This window comes from Mesoplodon bidens (genome assembly GCF_964165515.1).
Source record: "Mesoplodon bidens genome assembly, chromosome: 1".
In the NCBI taxonomy this organism is placed as follows: domain Eukaryota; kingdom Metazoa; phylum Chordata; class Mammalia; order Artiodactyla; family Ziphiidae; genus Mesoplodon; species Mesoplodon bidens.
The window spans coordinates 227,246,271-227,270,466 of NC_138176.1; the positions used below are offsets into that span (position 1 = coordinate 227,246,271).

At 34.9% G+C, this 24,196-nt stretch overlaps 1 protein-coding gene across 7 annotated transcripts in view; it reads right to left on the reverse strand.

Moving 5' to 3' along the window:
• FBXW7 (F-box and WD repeat domain containing 7) overlaps nt 1–24,196 on the reverse strand; it is a 208,989-nt gene that overhangs the window by 59,060 nt on the left and 125,733 nt on the right. Inside the window, exon 1 of one of the 7 annotated variants that reach the window (XM_081251109.1) lies at nt 2,695–2,861. The exons of the other annotated variants lie outside the window; for them this stretch is intronic. Coding sequence (XP_081107235.1) covers nt 2,695–2,841 — 147 coding nt within the window. The 5' untranslated portion in view covers nt 2,842–2,861. Of the gene's footprint in view, nt 1–2,694; nt 2,862–24,196 lie in introns of those variants that run through there. 7 annotated transcript variants of the gene reach the window in all.

Consider the following 24,196-nt stretch of genomic DNA (forward strand, 5'->3'; position numbering starts at 1 on the left):
AAAACAATTTTCCGGTGATTTTATAGACTAAGTAAGTTTTTCCTGTAAATATTCTCTTCCTTTAAAGGACGATCAGTTCTTTTAGAATAAAAAGTTATATACTCAAGTAATATTCTCAAATATTCCTGATGCTAAGAATTACCTATAGGACTTATACGAACTATGAGGACCTAAATACTAAAAACATTTTGATTGACGGTAACTGGTTAATAGCTAGATTGCTATTTCTTTACTGTTGTTAGTATTAAGTCCAAAGTGTCTCTGATGAGGAGCTAGAATAATTTACATAATAATAAATTAGACTATCATTACTAATAGTACTTAATAGTGAGGTAAATAAATTTCCTGAAAACATTTCGAGAGCTATAAATTGAAGCTGTAGTTATGACAACTATTTTAAAGAATTTTTCACAATTTTCACAATTATTTTATTGTGCAAACATTAAATGGATCAACACCTATGATGGATGGAGGCGCAATAACATGTTTTTCAACTTTTAATAGGCCAAGACCACATACAGTCTTGTAAGAGTTCACTATACATTAGCTCACTACTTGGAAGGATAAAAATGGCCTACAAAATAGAGAAGTCTGTACACTTGTTGTCAGTGTATAACACTCTGATTGAAAGAGGCTAAACATACCTAATGGAAAAGATATACTGGAATGTTAGATACAGAATGTGTTAATTACACATCACACCAAAAGTCTTTAAAATCTTTGATAAAAAAATATATTAAAAAGTATCTATCATTAACATCACCAAGGGAAAGTTAGTAAGTTAAAACAACAAAGAACATGTGAATCAATTTAAAGCTACCTAAATTAACCAGCTGCAAAAAGGAGGGGAGAGGATATAATTACATGATCCCTCTAATATTTCTAGTAGTCAGAGTCAATGAGTTATACAATAGTAAATTATTGGCAGGCAGTCTAAAACTGAATGTGTTAAATTTTGTTACCTATCTTCCCCCAAACTAGAACTATGTTCTAGTTTGAATTTTATTTTTTGAATTTAGTCCTCTTCTATAATTACAAATGCCAGGCTATAATTTAACATAACAGTAACCTAGAAAAGTCAAACTGAATAGTGACCCTAGGAAACCCTCAAAGAAAGCCCTTAAGTTCTCTATTAATTTTTCTTATAGAATCTGCTCCTGAGCCTTTTAAGTTTCATGCACTTGTAAAGAAGATACAGATAGAAAACATACAGTGTGACATAATGAATAATCTGCTATAAACTGTACTTAAGTTTATTAGAAATATTCAACAAGAACAAAATTATCTTGTTAAGATCTTAACCCCTTAATTTTAAAAACTCACACTTCTTCTCCTTAATTTGAAAATTTACTTGTATTGGTATTTTTTTAGAAGTATTAAAATAATAAATTAGTTTATTAATGACCTTAAAGCTACTAGAGGCCTCTGTGTAAATGTTTAAATCAGAGCAGTGACCTCATTCAGAAGTTATAAAAGTGACAAAGTGACAGAAGACAAAATAAAAGACACACTTTCTGAAAACACAGTTAAGAAGAAAGTAAGTGGGTGACAGAGATATTTATATTCTATTTTCAATGTTTAAATTGTATTACATTTAAAACTTACTCAAAATGTTTTTCAACATGGCTACCATTTATTGGAGTAGAAGTAGAAACAATTCAAAAAGAACTAAGGTAATTAGAAAACATATTTTTACAAAGGCTATTTAAGTCCAAGCAAATAGAAGATTTTGTTCACAAAAGAGGAAAAATATTTTTCAGGTGTTGTTAAGTTAACCTACTTGTTTAATAGAATGTTTCCCTTTTAGTAAAAAAAAAAAAAAAAAAAAAATGCGGGGGTGGGGGCGAGTTGGTAAAAGGAACTAAAACACTAATAGCACTGATATATAAAAACACTCAATGAACCTCCAACAGGTATTTTTTGGTTTAATGTGTTCAGGGTCCTAAACATATTTTAGATCTAAAAATATATCACTCTAGTTAGTAATTCAAAATGGTAATACCAAGTAACACAGAAAATACAACAAAACTGTTAATATTAACAGGGTCCAAATCTGGCGAGGAGGAGAATGTCATCCCAAAAAACATCCAATAGATCATAACCTGATTATAGATTAGCACCAGTTCTACAAAATGTTAGTTCAGAATTGTCTATATATAAACTGTATCGTAACTGCCACACCATAGCATGCTATTTTTATTTCATATAACAGCAAAAAGTAACGTCTCTATTATGTTAGGTCTGAATTTAAGAAAGAGTGATTTAAAAACAGTCTAGCTTAAATTGGCAGATAAACTTTGTAAGAGAGCTCAATGCTTTAATTATCACGTATAAGGACCACACCACCAGCTTTTTACTTTTCCCACAAAATAAAAACGACAGATTTGGGGTGTTAGTATTTGCCGACATATCTCAAAACATACTTTTTAAATTTACCAAGTTTAAGTAAGTTTAAAGAATTCTAATACCATAAAAATAAATGAGAGACACAAAACGGTGAATTAGGTAACCTTGCCCTCAAGGCTCTCTATCAGACTATTAAAACTATCACTTACAGAAGCTTTCACTGGCTACATAACGCACTGATAGTTTTAGTTATAAATCCAATTGAAATGTGAACCATTTCCTCACCAAAAGAGGCAGAAGTAGTTCATTTAAATAAATATTCCTATTTTTCAAATGTGTGAGACTTACCCGTCTTCGACAAAAGGGGAGGCCTTGGGCAATGATGCTAATGCTAAATATCTTCATCATGGTTTGATGTGGTAGAGGCTCTTTTGCACTTTTAAGATCAACAGGAACCAAGCCATGGTTTAGAGTAGCTTTTCCCGGTTTTGACATTTTAAAACTCCTCTTGGCTGATGAATACTCTCTACATGTAATACAGGCACATTACTAAAAACTCTAACCACCAAATTAAAATACAACTTTCTAATTAAAATAAAAGGCTGAGAACCCAAGGCCTGCTGCTTTTTTGTCTTTCAACCTTCTCCTACCCAATGTCCTGACCTGTCTGAGGCTTGGTGAAGTGCAAAGTCTCCTAGAATAGCCAGGAGTTATAAACTACTGAAGTGTAAGCTCCTGCTCCTGCCAGTCAAACAGCTGGTGAACCTCCCATACAGAGTCAGTAATGCGAAGACAACCAAAGCAGGGCTGTGCTACAGGGTCCCTTTGAAAGCGTCTCCAGTGACTAACCTAGGTATTCCCTAGAAAGTGAAAGTAAACTTGTCTTTACAAAAATCCGAAACATAAACATTGCATTTTCTCTTAAATGTTTATTAAGTCTTCCTTACCCAAATATCAGCATTAATATTTTAGGAGTGCTTCGAATCGTGCTTCAAATTCAAGGACAGCATTTACGCACGCTCCAAAAATACAAACGTGTATTTGTTCTGTCTTAGATATATTCAGAATGAGCACTATATCTTCAAGTGTTTTGTCTTAAGCATGCTCTCTTTGCCTCTTCCATATGTACCAGTCTTTATCTCAAACTAAGACATTAAATCAACTCTAGCTCTCAATAGCTATTAATATGCACTGCAGGTTAATTTTACCAGGAGACATTTTAGTTGTTTGCAAATTTCACTGCAATCTCTACAATTCGGAAACATTTAGTGATTCCACTTGCAAGTATAACAGTAATGTGACTGATTAAATATATTTAAAAAACCCAAGTATTTACAAATGTAACCCGTGTTGGGAAGTAATTAAAGTAAAATGAATAATAACTAACCAGTTCATCACAAATCCTTAGGGCTTCATTTCTCTAACATACCATAGTCAGATACATCTTCCCAAAACATGGAGACGGAATGGGGTGTACAATACACTCCTCAAGAACTTTCAATGGTTCCCCAAAGCCTAAGATAAAGGTTTGGAGATGAAGACTCTCCTCAAAGTGGCCCCACTCACTTTTTCGGAATTATCTCAAATATTTCCCTAAATTAACTACTTATGCCATGCTAATTCATCTTGATGCTACATTTCATTTCCAAGCCCATGAACTAGAACATTATGATGATTTTAAAAAAGCCTAGTGTGAGAATTGATAGTACTTTTAATAGATAGATAATAGATGTGAACTATATCCATTCACAATGCTCAGCTAATGTTTCTTCTCTCCTTCCATTCTATTTTTGTCTTCCAACAGCCAGTCATCTCACTTACCTCTCCTTCCACCTGCTTTGATGGATTTTTATAAGGGGGAATTTAGAATGTGATACGGAGAGAGTTAGAAAGGAGAATGTCAGAAATGGGTGGTCTCTTCTTTGACTTTGGTGAGATCTGTCTTACTAAATACACGAAGTGGGTTGCTGGGAAGTCAATCCGCACACAAGAAATACCCCTAGTCCTACCATGATGCTACTTTCTTAAAGTACACCTTTCTCTGATATCACAATTTAAAATGTAGTTGAAAATGCAAAATCATTAAGCAGAGAAGACATTTTTAGTTACACAAAAGTAAACAACTGAATTCCTCCAAAGTAGATATGTAAATGACCAATAAGTACATGTAAAGATGCTCAATTTCACTAATAATTAGGGAAATGCAAATCAGAACCAGAACCACACTGTACACCCATTATTACGGCTATTATTTAAACACACACACACACAAATACGTGTTGGCAACGATGTGGAGAAACTGGAACCCTTGTGTACTGTTGGTAAGAATGTGAAATGGACAGAGCTACTGTGGAAAATATGGAGAGGCCTCAAAATATTACTGTGTGATCCAGCAATTCCACTTTTGGATATACACCCCCAAAGAATTGAAAGCAGGGCTCACACAGATATTTGTACAACCATGTTCATAGCAGCATTATTCACAACAGTCTAGAGGTGGAGACAACTTAAGTAACCAATAATGGATGAATGGGTAAAAAAATGTGGTACAGACACATACAACAGAATATTATTCAGCCTAAGAAGGAAGAAGATTCTGACACAACATGGATGAACCTTGAAGATATAATGCTAAGTGAAATAAGTCAGTCAAAAAAGGATATATATTGTATGACTCCACTTATCTGAGGTCCCTAGAGTAGTTAAATTTACACACAGAAAGTAGAATGGTGGTTGCCAGGGGCTCGGGGGAGAAAGGAATGAGGTGTTCGTGTTTAATGGGTACAGAATTTTTGCTGGAAAAGATAAAAACTTCTGGACATGGATAGTGGTAACGGTTGCACAACACTGTGAATGTACTTAATGCTACTGAATTGTACACTTAAACATGGTTAAAATGGTAAATTTTATGTTATGGGTATTTAATCACAATACAAAAACTCTTTTAGTAAAAAAGTAAATGACTAAGAATACAACCATAACCACTGAAAAAACCCAACAGAGATCTAGGGATAGGAGAGAGGGTACTGGAAATCTGTTAAGTTGATACCGTACAACAAGGTGAGACTGATACCTGAGATAAGGATGTCTACGGCCCCACTAGACTACTACCTTGCAGAATGAATGTCTCTAGCCTCATTCTAATCTCAGCATCTCTTCTGGTGCTCACTTTATTCCTAAACACAAGTCTAATTTGTTTTTTTTTGTTTTTTTTGTATAACATAACCTTCAGTCATATTGTGTCTGTTTCTCCTTATTAGAAAAATCCCTTTGTTGAGGCAGCTCCCGTGGAATGCCCCCTCTCCAAGTTACTGTCAGGGTCACTTTGTTAGTATTACATATAGTTTTAGGTAGACATTCTTTATTCTCAAAAGAATTGTCTCAGTGATATCTTTGAATCAGTTAGTTAATTAACCCCTCAAAATTCATTTCTTGATACCACACAGAAGATGTCATTTAAACTATGTGTTATTTCAATCGAGGAAAATTAGAAGAGCGTACTTCATTCTGCAAATGGAACATATTCTGCAGAGAAAAATGAATCAAACAGATCAACTCCAATTTTGACTTTCACTTAACAAAGATCACCATACTAAAAATAAGTTTTCACTTTTATATTGAAATTTATAATCACATGTATTTACATGTAGGTAGTTTGAAGATAAGGATGCTATGAACCTCTCTAATCTTCTTGGAGTCTGATCCTAAAGCAAGGGAGGGGGAGGAGATTGGAATTGAAAAGAATTTGGATTAGGAAAATCAAAACCAAAATATACATAAACTACTTATGAAAGGGCAGAAATTACTATGAAGTAAAACTAGTTTTTCATTTTTAAGAAATTATTTATGGTAAAAGTCGGAATGAAAATTAAAGCAGTCTTGTATATTAAATGTGGTGTTTTACACTAGATACCAAGGTTTGGTAAATACCAAGTGGTGGCATTCTCATTCAGCTCATCTTTTAAATTGGTAAGTAGCTGCCCTCAACTGGACAGTACAGAGCTCTGCAACTCAAGCAAACGCTCAATCAAATCATGTGTCTGTAACAATACACTTCTGTGGAAGAGACATTATTAGTGACGGAGCAAAGTGACTACTAAGTTCCAAACTACCGAGTTTCATCTTTTTTCTGAGGATTCAAGTTAATAGTACTTCTAAAGCAATGCCCTAAATCAGCATGGAAACATGCAAACTACAAAATCTTCAAATACAGAAGAAAACCCTAGTCAGTGAGGGAAGCTGAAGACAATGCGTAGGAGAACCTCAATTGCTAATATTTTTAAATGCAGCTAGTTCCACACGTTCAAGAAAAAAATAAAGTCTTGGTCTCAATTATCCTTTTAAAATCATTTAAGATAGTCTTCATTATTAACCCCCCATCCACCCATCCAAACTGAGACTTTTCAAAACAGACAAGCTCTTTTTAAGATGATATCAATAAATATTATGGGAGTATAATACAGTAGGTAGGAATATATATGCTGGAGTCAAATTGCCATAGTTCAAAGCCTGGTTCTACCACTTATTAGTGGTATGTCCTTAAATCAATGCCTCTGTGCCTCAATTTCATCTATATAGAACCTACCTCACAGGACAGTTATGAGGATTACAACAGTTAATATAAGTGAAACACAAAGAACAATGCTTCACATTTAGTAAGTGCTCAATACTGTTAGCTGCCATTACTACTACTACTAGGATTAAAAAAAAAATCACGTAGAGCTTTGCAGATTACATTTCAATCTTAAAAATCACTAAGAAAGCAAGCAAAGATGCAAAATCCACCTATAATAACTTTGGAGTATAATATTTTAAAACACAATCATCTACAAGTTTTAGAAAGACTTCCTAAATTCTGTCAAGATTTTTATCTAAAAGTTAAGCTGTAGCATCTTAGTAGTTGTGCCTTGGCATTTTAAGACTTCAGGTTTCATTATCCATCCAAGAAGAACTCAACATTGGGGAACTTGTGATAAAGAGAAGATCTCTATACAAGATATTTTGCCTGTTTATCACTCTCTGATTTTTCTTTCTTCTAAAAGTTTGTATTAGTCAACGATGATTATCTATAAATGTTGCATGTAACAAAGTATCACCAATACAGTATTTCTAAAATGTATTACAAGTTCCATACACCCCAATTCTCGTACAACAATGACAAAAAGATTTATAGTAGTTTATTCTGGATTTCTACCATTTCTTTCATTCATTATTATACAGAAGGCTAGGATTTAACTGCTCCAGATCAAAGGCCACAGCATATGAGCAGCATAAAGATTTTCTGTTTTTCATAAACTATTTTTGAATCAGCTAAAACAAATCGCTTGGAAGATACAAGTTTACCTACAAGTATTTATGATTTTAACCAAAAGTTTTCAGTCTCACATCAAAAGCTTTTGACAGGGAGACTATCAGCATACACCATTTAAGTTCAGTATTATTTATTACTTCTGTGAATTTAAGCAACAGTGACTTATTCTCTGTAGAAACAAAAGAATTCCAGATTCTAAAAATTAACACCACTACTAAAGTGAAATAAATCAGAATCAATATCCTTTTGAGATGAAAATACGGTATTATAAACAGCATACTCATTTATTCTGGGATATAGAGTGAGACAGATTATTCTCTGTTACTAAGTCATTGCCTTTAGTCTTTCCTAACACCTTAGATACCAGAGCGTTAAAAGTTATCTCCCTAGTCTAAGCAAGTCATGTACAAAGATAGAACAATTTAAAAACAGAGAAAAATGATGATGAATCAAGAAATTAAGTTCTTTGCTTAATGATGAACAGTCAAGCTTGTATTAGAAACAACTGCAAGAGAACAAAAAACAATTGCAAAAAAAATCCAAATAACATATCGTACTTTAATTGTAGAAACTAAAAACACAATTAAATTTACTATGAAAGAAAAATTTAAATATATGGCATTCTTCTTAAAGTTTTATTATTCATAAAAGGCATAGTCAAACGAACAGAAATGTTTTATAAAAATTAAAATCACATTCAAAACATTTCCTTAAAAAATTCTGAAAGACATTTAAATGCTCAAAGTGTTCACTAAGAAAGATTACAACTTCTAATTATAATGCATTTAAGATATTATATTCATGTAAACATTTAATGAGTCATAACTTATTACTGTACTTCCTTGCTGATTTTCTTTATCCAGGGACTTAGTGTAGCCCCTAAGTACTTAAGGGAAATTAGCTTGGGTTCTAAAACAGCACATACAGTTTATATAAGTGTTATAAAAATGTGACCTGGTAATTAGACATTTGCAAAATAAAAGCATTACATATATACATATGTGTGTAGCATTTTCAAAATAAGGATGTTACAATATCAGGTTATATAAAAAAGTACTGGAACTGCTTTGATTTGTATAATCAAGGTCTGATTGCTGAACATTTAGGTTATTTCCAAATCCTGCTGGAAAATTCCAGTTAATTTTTTTGAATTCGCTGAAAATAAAGTTACAAGGTAAAAACTATAAAAAAACAACCAAAAAAGTCCTTAAAAATTAAATATAATGACACCATTGCATAGTGCACTAGAAATTCCATGACTCAAAAAACACCAACTATTTACTGACTTATTTACAATGAAATTCATTTACAATTAAATTACTCTTAATTATTGCCTCAATCAACTTTCAGCCAAATTACCTGAAATTAATACTCCAGGTAAACTTACTAGTATACAAAAAATATAGGGTGAACTTTAAGTTCTACTTTCAGCTCTACCACTAACCAGTGACCTTATAGGTAAATCTCTTAAGCTGTCTCAGATTTCAGATTTCTAGAATGAGGAATGAGGAGGTTGGACAAAATGATTAAGAATGAAGTCCCTTACAGCTTGAAGAATATATATATTACAGTTCTAATAGCATCAAGTATAGCACCTTCTTGTAATGTGTTGGACTGTCAATTTGGTGAGCCTTCCTTTATTATAGTTTAGTAAGTAGTTACAGTTTTACAAAATATATCCAAATAAAATTCACTGCTTCAATTCATTTGTGTGTATAGCTTCTAAAAACAGGCATCTATCCTTGTGTTGTGAATATATATTAATGTTGCATTAACAATAAGAAAACATTTTCAATGGAAAAAAAGTTACAGGCATAAATGATTTTTTAAAACATGATTTTAAAAGATGAAATTCAAGATAAGGATCTTAGAATTTTTCTGATTCCATATTATTCCATAATATTTTTAACGTATTCTTCCTTTCCTATTTACCATAGTGGCATGAACAGTGACATTCAGAGTATATTTGATTTTTTTTAATGAGTAAACTTTGGATTTTATTCCCATATTTTGTCTTAGTTGTTAATATCAAAATGATACTTTTCCTCACTCTTTCATTAAACATTTAAAGAAATATTTGTGATAAAACAAAAATCCAACTATTGGATTGAATTTTTTAAGTATTTCAGAAATGCCCAGTATGAAGTCCTCAATGACCATAACATAACTTGCCTCAAGATTAAGTTTAACTCTTACAGTCTGTGCTGGGTTACCCCAGCTGTTAAATCGGTCTTATACAGCTGCTCTCCAAGAATTTAGCAGATGATTATTATAGTTACACCTTTAAGTCAACAATGACAAAAATGACATAGTAATTACAGGTATTTCAATCATGCAAAAGCCTCATGTGATGACAGAGTGATTTAAAAGCAACTTAATTTTCCACAATTCTCAAAATAAAATTTAAGTGTAACAAAGAGGACAAAAACTTATTTAATATCAGTTTTTTAAGGTTTATGATTTGTTACTTTAACGAACAAGTTTAAGCATAAAAGTTTCATTAACCTTTCAGTTAAACTAAATACAATTTATCAATCATTTACTCTCTTGTAAAAGTTCTGAAAAGGGTTATAGGCCACGGAGTAATAAGTAGGGACATAATACTATTAATTCCTTTAAAGCACAGTAAGTAATGTAGGTGGTGTTTTTCTGCACTTAAAAAGAATTAAACTAAGCTATAATGCAGGAAGCTCACCAAACTGATGGCTTAACACACTGTAGGAATGTACCCTATGAAAAATAAATGGAAACGTAAGATATCTGACAGTGTTAACAACTTAAGAAAGTAAAACAGTAAGGAGAGGGCAGATAATTATATTCCTTAAGCTGTTGAGTTTTTGATGCAATTATAAGTAGAAATCAATTATTTTGAGTGAGGTGAACATAGTTCCACGACTTCAATTGTATAATTTTCAATAACATGCTATTAAAGCATATGAGCCTTAACAATATTCACTGAATAATTTATTCATTATAAATATTCATTTGTCAATATTCACTTCAGCATCAAATTTAAGTATAGAATTACTTTAAGCATAGAAAATACTTCAATATAGAATTAAGCTATAGAAAATACATATTTAGGGTCTCATTCTTGGATGGGCTGACAGTTGACACCACTGGCCTTTTTACATTGTCAAAATTACATATTCAGGGACTTCCCTGGTGCTCCAGTGGTTAAGAATCCACCTTCCAATGCAGGGGACGTGGGTTCGATCCCTGGTTGGGGAACTAAGATCCCACATGCTGCAGGGCAACTAAGTCTGTGCGCTCTAGAGCTCATGTGCCACAACTAGTGAGCCCACGTGCCGCAACTACTGAGCCTGCGCACCATGACTGGAGAGCCCAGGCACCACAACTAGAGAGCCCATGCACCGCAACTAAAGAGACCGTGCACCACAACTAGAGAGGTTGCATGCCACAACTACTGAGCCTATGTGCTCTGGAGCCCACGCACCACAACTAGAGAGAAGCCCATGCGCTGCAATGAAGAGCCTGCATGCCACAACAAAAGATCCCGCATGCTGCAACAAAGATCCCGCGTGCTGCAACTAAGACCCAATGCAGACAAATAAATATTAAAAAATTACATATTCAACAAAATACATCGTCTGATAAACATCGACTGAAGTTTAAATTAAACTGACAGCCCAAGTTTTCATTCTCTCCAATAAATAAAACACTGTTTATCAAGAAACATTAAAAACAAAGAAAAAACAAAACTCAATACCTATAATTCTTGATTATGCCTGAAACAGAAAGATCTTGGGATGGAAGGAGGAAGTCTATGCATAGTAGAGATCAATAGTAGATATCTAGATATCAATATCTACTATCAATAGTAGATAGTAGATATCAGAGATCAATAGGAGATATAAAGGAAGTTTGCAGCTACAGGGCTTAGAAAAAATATATATTATTTCAGATTGGTACAATGATATGAGGGAAGGATAAAAGACTGACAGAGTTCCTAGTAGAATATGCTTTCTTTCACTTAAGTATCATGACAAGATTGTGAGGTATCATTAGTCTACATTTTAAGGAATTACATAAGATACATATATTATATATGAAATCTGTTTTAATGAGCCTGATTTTTATGAAGTACAAATGAAAAAAACAACCAGAAAGTTCTAAAAGCAAAGATATTATGACCTTCTATAGTACACTGTGTGTCTCAAAGATGGTCACAGCAATATCCCTTCGCATGCTCTTCTTACAATGTACTGCAACACTCCTTCCATTGAGAAGTGAGTCTGTTTCAACCAAGACAGAATGCGATTTCCTAGGCTAAGTCATACAAAGGAGATTCCATTTCCATCTTGCTTGTTGGAATACTCACATGGTAGCTCTGCTGTAAGTAGTCTGATTGCCCTGAGGTCACCATGCCATGAAGAAGCCCAAACTAACCCAGGTAAAAAGACCATATCTGGGTAAGTCCCGAGACTATATGAAGAGGAGTTTTTGGCTAGACCCCAGCTAGCTGTTCTAGCCCCCTGTGTTCCACCTCCAGCCACCATCTGACTGCAACCCCGAATCAACAATACCCAGGTGAGCCCTTCCTAAATTCATAACCTACAAGAATGATGAGAAATAATAAAATAATTGTTGCTTGTTATAATCATAAATCTTTGGGGTGACAGTTAGGTGGCAATAGATAACTGAAACATCTTACAAAACAAGAAGCTCCAAGAACACTGGTTTACTGTTGTAATATGATAGTCATCCTAGTAGAGTTTTAACTTCAAAATTTAACAAGAATGGGAAAGATAACAGGTGAGCTAGAATGAAAATTTAAATGAGTAGGTATTTGGAGGTTGGTAAAAGCTTTGGTGACAAATTCCCACCTTGATAATACCCATTAGAAATGTGGTGTTTAGCAAATCTCTGTCTATTTTAATAATAAACTTGACAAATGGTTACATATTACTTCGACTTGGATCTTCATCCAAACTAGTTTGACATGTGACAAAGAAAAAAATCAACTTACTTCTGCATTTCCTACAGTCATGCTTTTGTCGTCATTCTAAGCAAACTCAAATGACTAGAGGAGCACTCAGGTAAAATAAAGGAGAAAAACAGGTCAGGTTTAAGGCCTGGAAAGGCCATTTAAAAGGTGCCGTTGATTGCTGTCATGTGAGCAAAGGAACCCAGTAAGGACAGACAGTCCACATTTGCAAAAGAAGGTGAAGAATCAATATTTTTATGTGAACTCTCCAGATTTTTAAGTGTTGGTAACATACTTAAATTTGTTTAAAAAAAACACTATATAAGACACTAGTTTGCAATCTCTGCTCTGTTCTTCTCTGGAGTAAAGAAGCATAAAAATATAATAAAGATTAAATATAAGATTACTGATATCTAAATGATATAGAATAATGATTCTAAATGTTTTAATCTTCTTTTCTATACCTGTTAACAGAGTGAAATAAGAAACAAGTCAGAAAACTGAAAATTTAAGTGATAAACATTACAGATGCACCTCAGCATATTTAATGTTTTCACTCATTAGACCATAAGACAGATGGCAGTATATTGGTAAAGTACAAACAATTCATTCTTAACAATTAAATTTATAATGTTGACATATAAAACCAACAGCTATAGCTAAGCAAATGAATGACTCTTGGCACTTAGCTCCCAAATTCACCAGTATTTTCTTCATACTTCCATTTCTCGTTTGCATCTGATTTCAATAACTAGAAATTGCCATTTAAGACCAACCAGAAACACAGAAAAAAAGCATTCCTCACTCTGAAAGTAAAGTATCTTCTAAAAGCAATTGTTACTCTAAAGCACAGAAGCTACCTTTAACAGTACCATCAGCAAAGACCACTGAACAGAAGAACATGGTACATTTCAACAAAATAAATCCTTTTCTGGACCCCCCCCCCAATCTTATACATTATTTTTAGCCCTGGTGATCTATGAAAATAATCATCATTCTTCTATTTACATTTCATATAATTAGAGGTTAAGGTTTATATGCAAGGTGTTACTCTGACAATAATTCTTATTATTAGGAGCAATCGAGTTAATATTGAACATCAGATACATCCAGTAGCTTATACCAACATTTTACAAAATGTGTTCGCTAAAATATATCCTAAGTAGAGATCATTTTAACTTGACTGAAACTATTCTTCCATTTGTAAAGCCGGCTTTCACTTGTTTACAATACTCTCTTAATTATGAAAATGTAGGTATTTCCTATAGTATCAAGCAGTAATTCTAGAATTTCTACAGAAGTACCAAAGAGAATTTTCCCTTGCATATATTCCAGTTCCCCAGCTATTCAGTTCAAGAACTAACATTATAGAATAGAACTAGTCCTCATGTGAGGACTGAAAGCCCCAGGACTACCAAATGTACTTTTAGGTTTTCTTTCAAATTCCTTCTAGGTTCAACATTAACAATCAATTAGGAAAACAAACACCCATCAGAGAGCTAAAGTGCTTCACAGTTAGTACTAACAAAATTTACAGTCCCGAACAGCTGAACACTACTCTACAAGTCAAAATAATTCAGGCAAAAATTAGTGGAATAGTTTCAACCCGCCTAAGAGAGTTGATATCTTTGAAACCAAACATATTTTGCATAGCATTATCTAGCCTGGACAGGTTTGTTAAGCTGGCTTTAGCATAGTCTTTTAACACTACAATAAATCTTACAGAATATAATACTTAACACTTATTAAGGACTTTACCATCTGCCAGTTACTTTCTAAGTACTTTCCAAACATTATCTCATTGAATCCTCTCAATAATACTGTAGTATTATGATGCTACTACCATCCTTAAAATAACTATATAACAGCAGTTAACAGGTTGCCCAAGGTCAAGGTGCCATGAAGTGACAGACCGGGAAAACACAGTCTGATTTCAGAGATCATGATCTCTACTTACCAGTATTTACAAGCATTGATGCATTCGTTATAGATGTTATGCTTCCTGAGGGCACGGTTTACTGCATCACTCACGGAGTCCCATGTGAGAAATTCCTTTTATGTAACGTTAGGAGAAGGGGTGCGTGCGTGTGTGTGACTGACATGTTTTCTCGTGAGAGGACTCAGCACTTTCTCCTCGCAATTTTATCACAAGGAAGCAGAGAGACTAACAGTCCAATGTTGTGCAAACTTTAGGCTACATTAGAATCACGTGGGAGCCTGTTAAAAATACATATCCCACCCTTAGAGATTTGCTTAAGTAGTTCTGCAGTGTAAGCCAGAAACTTGCACTTTTAGTAAGCATTCCAGATATTTCTGATGGGTCACACTTTAAAGAATACTGGTCCTTATGAGTGGTCAACCTGTAACCTATGAACAGCTTACTCCAACTCATCGTAATTCATTCCTTAGCTCTTCTCATGGCCTTGTCTTCTTCATAGTCTACTCCACTATTTTCCCTGGCTCTGATTTTCAGGTACACTTGATTATTTTATTATATGTGTTTCTCCTATATATATAGGTCACCTCAAATTCCTTGTGAAAGTTAGGATACATATTTCTTTCAAACGAGGCTAATTCATTTCGCAGTTCAATACCTAAAACCAGTATATTAAATTCATAAAGCACAAAGTCCATAGGTCCCTGCTAAAACACTTAATGGGCTCTGCATATGGTGCTCTCCCACTCCAACCCACTCAATGCCCTTAATGGATCTGCACTAGATGCAAACTATTTTAATTCTGCAGTGAGTGATGAACAGCACACTCTTCTTCCACATATAACGTCTAGTGGAAACGGGTGGTCTATAGGTCAAACCAGCTCACAGAAATGTATGTGAAAAATATGGAGGTCAACATACAAAAAATTGAGAAATTATCATGGAAAAATCTGGAATTCCAGTGACTTCTGAAAAATTGGAAAATATGGCAATATCAGTATCCCAATTTTCACTCATCCCCTTTATCTAGAGATGCTTTGGCTCCCCAGGTCTTATATTTAGTCTATTTCATTCGTTTAAATTTCCTTTCTGGCCCCTATGCCTTGAGTTTGTGTCTCCTATAAATTGTGATGGGGTAAATGAGATTAAGAAGATTTTCTGGAAGAAAATCATTTCAGCGTAGTCCAGGAATCACTGCTAGAAACTAGTTATAAGAAGGGTGAATGGTATTCTAGAAACATTTCTATTACTCATACTAACCAGATTTTCCCAAACCTTTGTGAAATACCCCATACCCTCAAGCCTGCACTTGCCCCTCCCCCATTAACCTTTGGAAACATGACACCCTTACGGTGGTTGTATGCATTTACAGTAGTACTGTGCCCCACGCCTTCCTCTCCCCACTCCCATAAGAGCTAGGATCAAATTGTGGCACATCTTAAAAGGAAAATGGCAATTCTTCTGGTGCTCAGTAATGTTGCTGAATTGAACAAAATTTTAACTAGTAAGCTAATGTTTCCTCCAGAAACATGTTACAGAGGCAGGATTTTAATGTCTTCAATCCATCAAGAGCATCTAGTACCTCTCCTTCTCTAGGAGGGAGAAGTTCAGGTGTTTCTCACCATATCCAGATACTGATCTGGTTTTTCTTCCGCGTTTTACACTATTGACCATTTAACATTCACCAAATAAATTATTCTATTAGTAGCTAATTTCATTATCTGAGCAAAAAGATCAGAATTCTAGCTCAGTGTTTTAATCACTTAGGCTGATGTTAGCTGTAAAAATACAGCAATAAATGGGGTTTTCAGAAAATGGTAATGATTCAAAAAAAAAAGCAAACATATACAAAATATAACTTTATCAGAGAATACTGTTTATCATAGCAGTGACTAAGTTGAAAAGAAGTTCATCAATATTCAAAAGGACTAACTCCTCAGTATAATTTAGAATTAAAGATCGAAGTTTTGCCACTTCATTACATTGATAGTAACCAATCTGAGGAAATAATTTAAGACATTAAAATTAACAAATACAAGGAAGAGAAACTCAAAAGATAAGGTTCTTTGAAGTCTTTAACTATTATTGCGCCTTCTCTCTGTCACATGATCAGGCCCTCCTCTAGGTATAAGCAATGTGTTTCTGCTGAGTTCATTCTAATCTTCCTTCACAAAGAGGGAAGTATAAATAGTAGCTGAAGAGAAAATGCCCTTATTTTCCCTCCAAAACATAATACAGAAATTAATAACAAGCAGTGCTCTTTAAAGTATGTCTGAGGGAGAAATAAGAATTTAACTAAGGCTATACTTAAGATGTTGAATTTCCTTTTTAGAAGCTATCAAAGATAAAAAGTAATCCAGAGGTCAAACGTGGCTCAAAGTCAGTGTTTTTGGATCCTGCACAAATGTGCCCTGTGGTTCGTAAGAGCCTGAGCAATCTAACTGGCTCAGTCATGACTCTTTCTTCACTCATTCACACCACCTGTTTGGGAATTGTAGATTATATTTCTCATTTCTTCACCCCAAGCAGCTAAAAGAAATTGAGGAAGAAGAATCATCTGCTCAAATATTCTTTAGTTCAGGATGATCTGGCTCTATGCTGCAATATTACCTTCTATGTTAACAAAAGAGGAAATCAAAACAAGAAAGATAGCGTCTTGGACTGGACGGATCATTCTTTTCTCACATCCATGATGAGGATGCCCAGAGCAACTAACAATGACAAGACTTTTGTTTTTAATGTACTTATGTGCATATACTTGAGAAATTTTCAAAAAGCATACACATATTCCCAAAGCACAGTGAGTCTGGGCACATATGTACTGTCATCCCAAGGCTCACTTTTTGTTCACTTTTTGTTGGCATTGTTGTTTTAAAATAGCAAAATGAATATATGCTAGTTGCTGGTTAAAAAAAAAGACAACACTAGGTATCTCACATATTATATGACAGGGCAGATGACTACTCCAAATATTAATTTCTAATTCTGAGCAAGGAATAGTGTACTAGAACACAAAGTATAAGAGAAAAAAGCACTTACTAACTATATTTAAACACGTTAAAAGCAATAGTAAGGTACCATATGGCCCTCTAGTGTTCAATGAAGAAACAGATGAATTCTTAATTCTTATATATGACATTTCATAGTAAAAAATAATACTTTCTCTGATTTACTAAGTATGTTAAACATGTTCATGTATGACTTCTACAAAAACCCAAATAGGTTGTATCTTCTGTGGCTTTACTTTTACGTGCTTTCTTTTGAACTACCATCCATATTTAGAGTATCCAAAAGATTCTGAAAGAACTCTTAAATGTTTTTAAAGATTTTCCATAAAAAAAAACCCAATTCTAAACAGAGAAGAAACAACATTTCTCAATTAAAACTAAACAGTATTAAATTTAAGGAAATTTTCAAAGAAGAAACAAAAATAATAGTGTCATGACTACAAATTAGGTAGGTATTTAGAACACAACTAATCCATATTCTCTAATCGTATTTTCCTTTCTCTGTATTCTACTTCTATAATTCATCCAACTTGGTTTTTCTCTTTATCATAATTTATAGATGACAGACATTCATTACAGCAACCAAAGCAATGAAATACATGAAAACTGTATTCCCCAGAAGAGAGGTCAAAGATGGGATTGAGATTTTAGGACAAGAGTCAGAGTAAAAAAGTATAGACTCAGAGGAGATTAAGATTGTAAGCACTGGTGAAAAACTGATTATTATTTTTTATTACATAAAATTGATTATTACTGTCTAAATAAAGTTGGTGAAACACTAATTTCAAAATGGACCTAAGTTTATTACATGTTTTAAAAATATGTATTTATTGTTTATATATTGGAGTTTTGTAGGGGGAAGGTGGGGACTGGTATATGAGCAAGATCTAAATTATACTCCTAGCTCTGTCATTCACTTCCTGTAACTTTAAGCAAATAATATTTCCGAGTTAAAAACTTCAGAAACCACAGAAAGATCTGAAGTTCTTGTACTTGGTATCAAGATCAATCCTGCAAAAGTCAAGGTAGTAAGTTGACTACAGCCTGGAAACTCTACAAATGACCCCTCAAAGTACCACTTGGCCATCAGTAAATCACCAGAAAAAGACAGGATATAAACAAAGAAAATTTAGACAAATTTGCCCAATATTAACCCATATAGATATGTGGAATATATTCAAATAGTCACCTAGAAAGGTTCTATAATTACTTCTAAAAATTCTGCCACTATTCAAAAAAGTTACAACTCCTCATTTTCACTTCTTTACAGCCTCCCAACACTAATTCCTATCCTATAGGTCTCAGCCTAGCTTTCATTTCCTCACTGAAGATATCACTGATTTAATTATTTGAATGTGGATGCATAAGTGTTGAGAAATACAAAGGTGGGAGGGACAATGAAAATGCTGGAAGACAGAATTTTAATACAAAATAATCTTAGTAAACAAGAACTTGGGGACTTCCCTGGTGGCACAGTGGTTAGGAGTGCGCCTGCTAATGCAGGGGACACGGGTTTGAGCCCTGGTCAGGTAAGATCCCACATGCCGTGGAGCAACTAAGCCCGTGTGCCACAACTACTGAGCCTGTGCTCTAGAGCCCGCGAGCCACAACTACTGAAGCCCACGCAACTGAAGCCCATGCTCCACAAGAGAAGCCACCGCCATGAGAAGCCCACGCACCACAATGAAGAGCAGCCCCCGCTCACCACAACTAAAGAAAGCCCAAGCGTAGCAACAAAGACCCAACACAGCCAAAAATAAATAAATAAATAAATTTATTTTTTTTAAACAAACAAACAAGAACTTGGTAAAGGAGACAAAATGTGAACTCAGTGAGGATGGAGGCACAATGGCAAATAACAATAGAAAATCTAATAGGGACAAATTTAAAGTCTTGTACTTAGGTTCAAAAACCTATAAACATTCACATTAAGTGGAACAGGATTAAACTAGACTGTGTTTATAAAAATACATAAGATTTTGTTTTCTGAAAACTGAATTCAATTTTTTTTTTTTTTCCAGGCCTCTCACTGTTATGGCCTCTCCCATTGCGGAGCACAGGCTCTGGACGCGCAGGCTCAGCGGCCATGGCTCACGGGCCCAGCCGCTCCGCAGCATGTGGGATCCTCCCGGACCGGGGCACGAACCCGTGTCCCCTGCATCAGCAGGCGGACTCTCAATCACTGCGCCACCAGGGAAGCCCTGAATTCAATTTTTAAGCATTTTCTACATGCAAAGTACAAAGTCCTGTAAAACACAGCAGAATCTTAGAGAATCTACAATCTGATGAATCAATCATCTAGAGAATCAACAAACTAAATATATATAAATTTAAAAAAAAAGCTGACTACAACTATCACAATATAAGTTAAAAACAAAGACCTAATGGAGATACAGAATTTTGCCCGGAGTTCTGCAAAATATTTGTAAAGGAGATAAGATTTGAAATGGATCTTAAAAAGAAGGACAGAAATTTGAAAGAGGCTACAGAGGGAAGAAGACATTTAAAAGAGAAGGAAAAAGCTTAAGCAAACGTATCAGAGTAGTCTGCATTCCTCTGTTCTCAGAAATGTCAAATAAACTGCCGCTACTGAGGTAGCAAGTAGGGCAGAAACAAGCTGAAGGAAATAAGATCAGGAGCAAGGCAAGGGTGTCTTCTCTCACTACTGCTTTTCGACATCATACTGGGACTCTGAGCAAATGCAATAAGACAAGAAAAGGAAATAAGGGACATGCAGATTAGGAAGCAAGAAATAAAACTGTCTTTATTCACATATGACATGATCATCTATGAAGAAAATCAGAAAGGATAAACAACAAGAAAAAAACTACTGGAACTAATAAGTGATCATAGCAAGGAATCACTTTCCTATATACCAGCAATAAACAAGTAAATCTGAAATTAAAAATGCATTACCCAGGCTTCCCTGGTGGCGCAGTGGTTGAGAGTCCGCCTGCTGATGCAGGGGACATGGGTTCATGCCCCGGTCCGGGAAGATCCCACATGCCACGGAGAAGCTGGGCCCGTGAGCCGTGGCTGCTAAGCCTGCGCGTCCGGAGCCTGTGCTCCGCAACCGGAGAGGCCACAGCGGTGAGAGGCCCGCATACCGCCAAAAAAAAGCATTACCCTTTACGTTAGCACCCCCCAAAATGAAATAGTCATAAATCTAGCAAAACATGTCCAAGGTCTCAATGAGGAAAACTATAACTCTGATGAAAGATACCAAAGAACTAACTAAATGGAGAGATAGTCCATGATCTTAGATAGGAAGACTCATTATCAAGATGTCAGTTTTTCACAACCTGATGTATAGATTCAATGCAATCCCAATCGAAATCCCAGCAAGTTACTTTGTGGATATTGATAAGCTGATTCTAAAGTTTATATAGAGAGGCAAAAGACCCAGAATAGCCAATTCAATATTGAAAGAAAACAACAAAGTCAGAGGCAGAGGACTGACTAATCAAGACAGTGTGGTACTGGTAGCAGAATAGACAAATCAATCAAAGGGACAAAATGTCCTCATTTTCCTTTCCAAACTTGTTTTCTTGATAATGCACAAGCATTTCTCCACAGTAAGTAGGTCTTAAAACTTGTAATCATTAGCTTATCATCATTTAGGTTCACCTCTTATCATGTTGGAAGGAATCCTTCACTGATCACAAGAGCAAAGATGCATGTCTCAATTGGGGAAGAAGAAACCCAGTAAGCAAATGAATAGGCAAAAATATGCAAGGGCAACACTGGATAATCCCTGCCTTGCTTATGATCATGTCACCAATGGAGATACTAAGGATGATAAAAATGACACCGCTGTTTGCACAGCTTTTTAACACTTGCAAAGCATTTCACATTCATCATGCCATTTCAGTTCCACACAACCCTTTGCAATAAGGTCAGGTATCCTATTCCTGTTTCATGATGAAGAAACTGAGGCTCACGGAGGTTAATGGATGAGACAGAGCAGGTAAGCCTTCTTACCTCCTATTCTTTTCAGCACACAAGTCTATCTAATAGTACCTGCCTAACCTATACACCAGGGATGTGATTCAACAGAGGAAAGCTATCCAACAATGACGTCCACAGGTCATGCTGGGGAAAGATGCTGTGGATATAAAAAAAAAAAGTAACAAAATAAAGAGCCCAGAAACAGACCTACATTACATTATAAATATAATCAACTGACTGATCTTTGACAAAGGAGCAAAGGCAATACAATGGGACAAAGACAGCCTATTCAACAAATGGTACTGGAACAACTGGACATACACATGCAAAAACTAACTCAAAATAGATCACAGACCTAAATGTAAAACACAAAACTATAAAACTCCGAGAAAATAACACAGAAGAAAACCTAGATGACATTAGATATGCTGAAGACTTTCTAAATACAACACTAAAGGTACAATCTATGAAAGAAATAATTGATAACTGGACTTCATTAAAAACTGCTCTGTGAAAAACGATGTCAAGAGAATGAGAAGACAAGCCACTGATTAGGAGAAAATACTTGTAAGAGACAATATGATAGAGGCCTGTTATCCAAAATATATAAAGAACTCTTAAAACTAAACAATAAGAAAAAAAAAAACCTGATTAAAAAACAGGCAAAAGATCTGTACAGACACCTCACCGAAGAAGATATGCAAATGGCAAGTAAACATATGAAAAGATGTTGAATATCCTATGTCATTTGGGAATTTCAAATTAAAACAACAAGGAAGTACTACTACATGATTATTAGAGTGGCCAAAATCCAAAACACCGACAACATCAAATGCTGGCAAGAGGAACTCTCATTCATTGCTGGTGGGAATGCTGAATGGTACAGCCACTCTGTAAGAGTTTGGCAATTTCTTACAAAATTAAACATATTCTTACCATACTATCCAGCAATCATGCTCATTGTTCTTTACCCAAAGGAGATGAAAACTTCTGCCTAAACAAAAACCTGCACATGGATGTTAGAAGCATCAGAAATGAGAAACAGTATATACACTGACCCTAGCTATGCAAAATATGTATCCGTGTGGTTAAGGACTGGCAAGTAATATGTAAAAATTTGTTCACTAATTACTTAGTGACAAATTATTAGGTATATGGGTGCCTGACACATGATAAGTACTCTTAGGCAAGATAAGAAATCAAAGGGCTTGAATAGGAGGGAGATAGGAAAACAAATTTAATATAATACGAAATGAGTCATAATAAATATAGCATGGGAGTAGAGATTAAGATAGGGAAACTCTTGGGGGGGGATAAAAACAGATACTAGCTGGCTTTATGGGTTATTTTACTGTCCCCCTCCTCCCAAAATTACTGTTTCATTGAATTTTCAAATTTTAACAAAAGTGCAACTTGGACCCAGAATGAGATCTAGGTTCAAATTCCTAGCTCCACTACTTACCACATGACTGACCACTGACGAATTACTTAACTTCTCTTCACCTGTTTCTCACCTCTAATACGGAGATAGAACTCAGAACCAACATTAACAGGACTGTTGAGATTAAATGAGGTTATATATGGAGAGTATTTAGCAGTGTCCTAGCAGATAGTAAATAGTGTTCAATAAGTGGTTTATTATTAGTAGTAGCATTGTTATCAGTGCAGCTTGCCATTGCACTGATGAGGTTCAGAGCAAGAACAGGGAATAGTCTGGCTCTACTACAGCTGAGCAGCACCTCCACTGACTATAGCATAAAACACTTCAAGATCAATTTGTCCAGAGAAGGACAACCAGGATGGTGATCCTAGAAAACATGTTGAAGGCATTAAGTCTGGTGAGAAGATTATGGATGAATATGACAGCGGTCTTCTATAAGAAAGGCTGTTACTGCTCTACATGGAAGAGGAAGGACCAAAGAAAGGTAACAGATGTCCACATAAAGGACTGTCTAAAAATACAATGCTACTGCACACTGTAGTATTCCCTAGTGATGACTTCCTTTTCAAGCCCAAGTCTCTTGATAAAGCTACTGGGCACAGGTTTGGACTTGGTGATCTCAAAGGTCCCCTTTGGATTCTATCTCAGGAGACTTAAAACTAGGATGGAAAACCTAAGCAGTTTAAATATATTAATCAGTTTGAAGAAATGAAGCGTTGGGAACAGGGGAGGGGAGGAAAAGCACTGGTGACTTCCTGGTAAAGCACTGCAGAATTATATTTTAAAAGATGGATTCTGAAATTGCTCACAGGATGTTTAAATGAACGATATTCATGTTTCAGGGACAGCCAAAAGTGCTGCCAAGGCTACTCTAAGTAACTCTGAAGAAACCATATATTAAATAAATGTCTTAGAAACAAAGAAAGATACCACCATGCTAACTACTCCTCCTCTAATGATGTGGTAAGGTGACCTTAGAGAATTGCCAGAATGGCACCTGAGTCCTAGAGGTGAAGAATTGGTTATTCAAAGAACTCTTAAAGATTTCGTTGCTTTTTTCCCACTGTATTCAGCTGCATTTTCATGAAGAGATCATTATATAATGCCCTTCCTTGTGAAAGATGTCTTTTTATCCAGTCTTCCACTGGAGCATTATACATTATGGAAGTTATCTAAAAAGACTAAGCAAGTAGAATAAGAACTGTTTCTAATAGATATGGTTTTTTTCCCTAATAAATAATAATAATATATGCCTGTT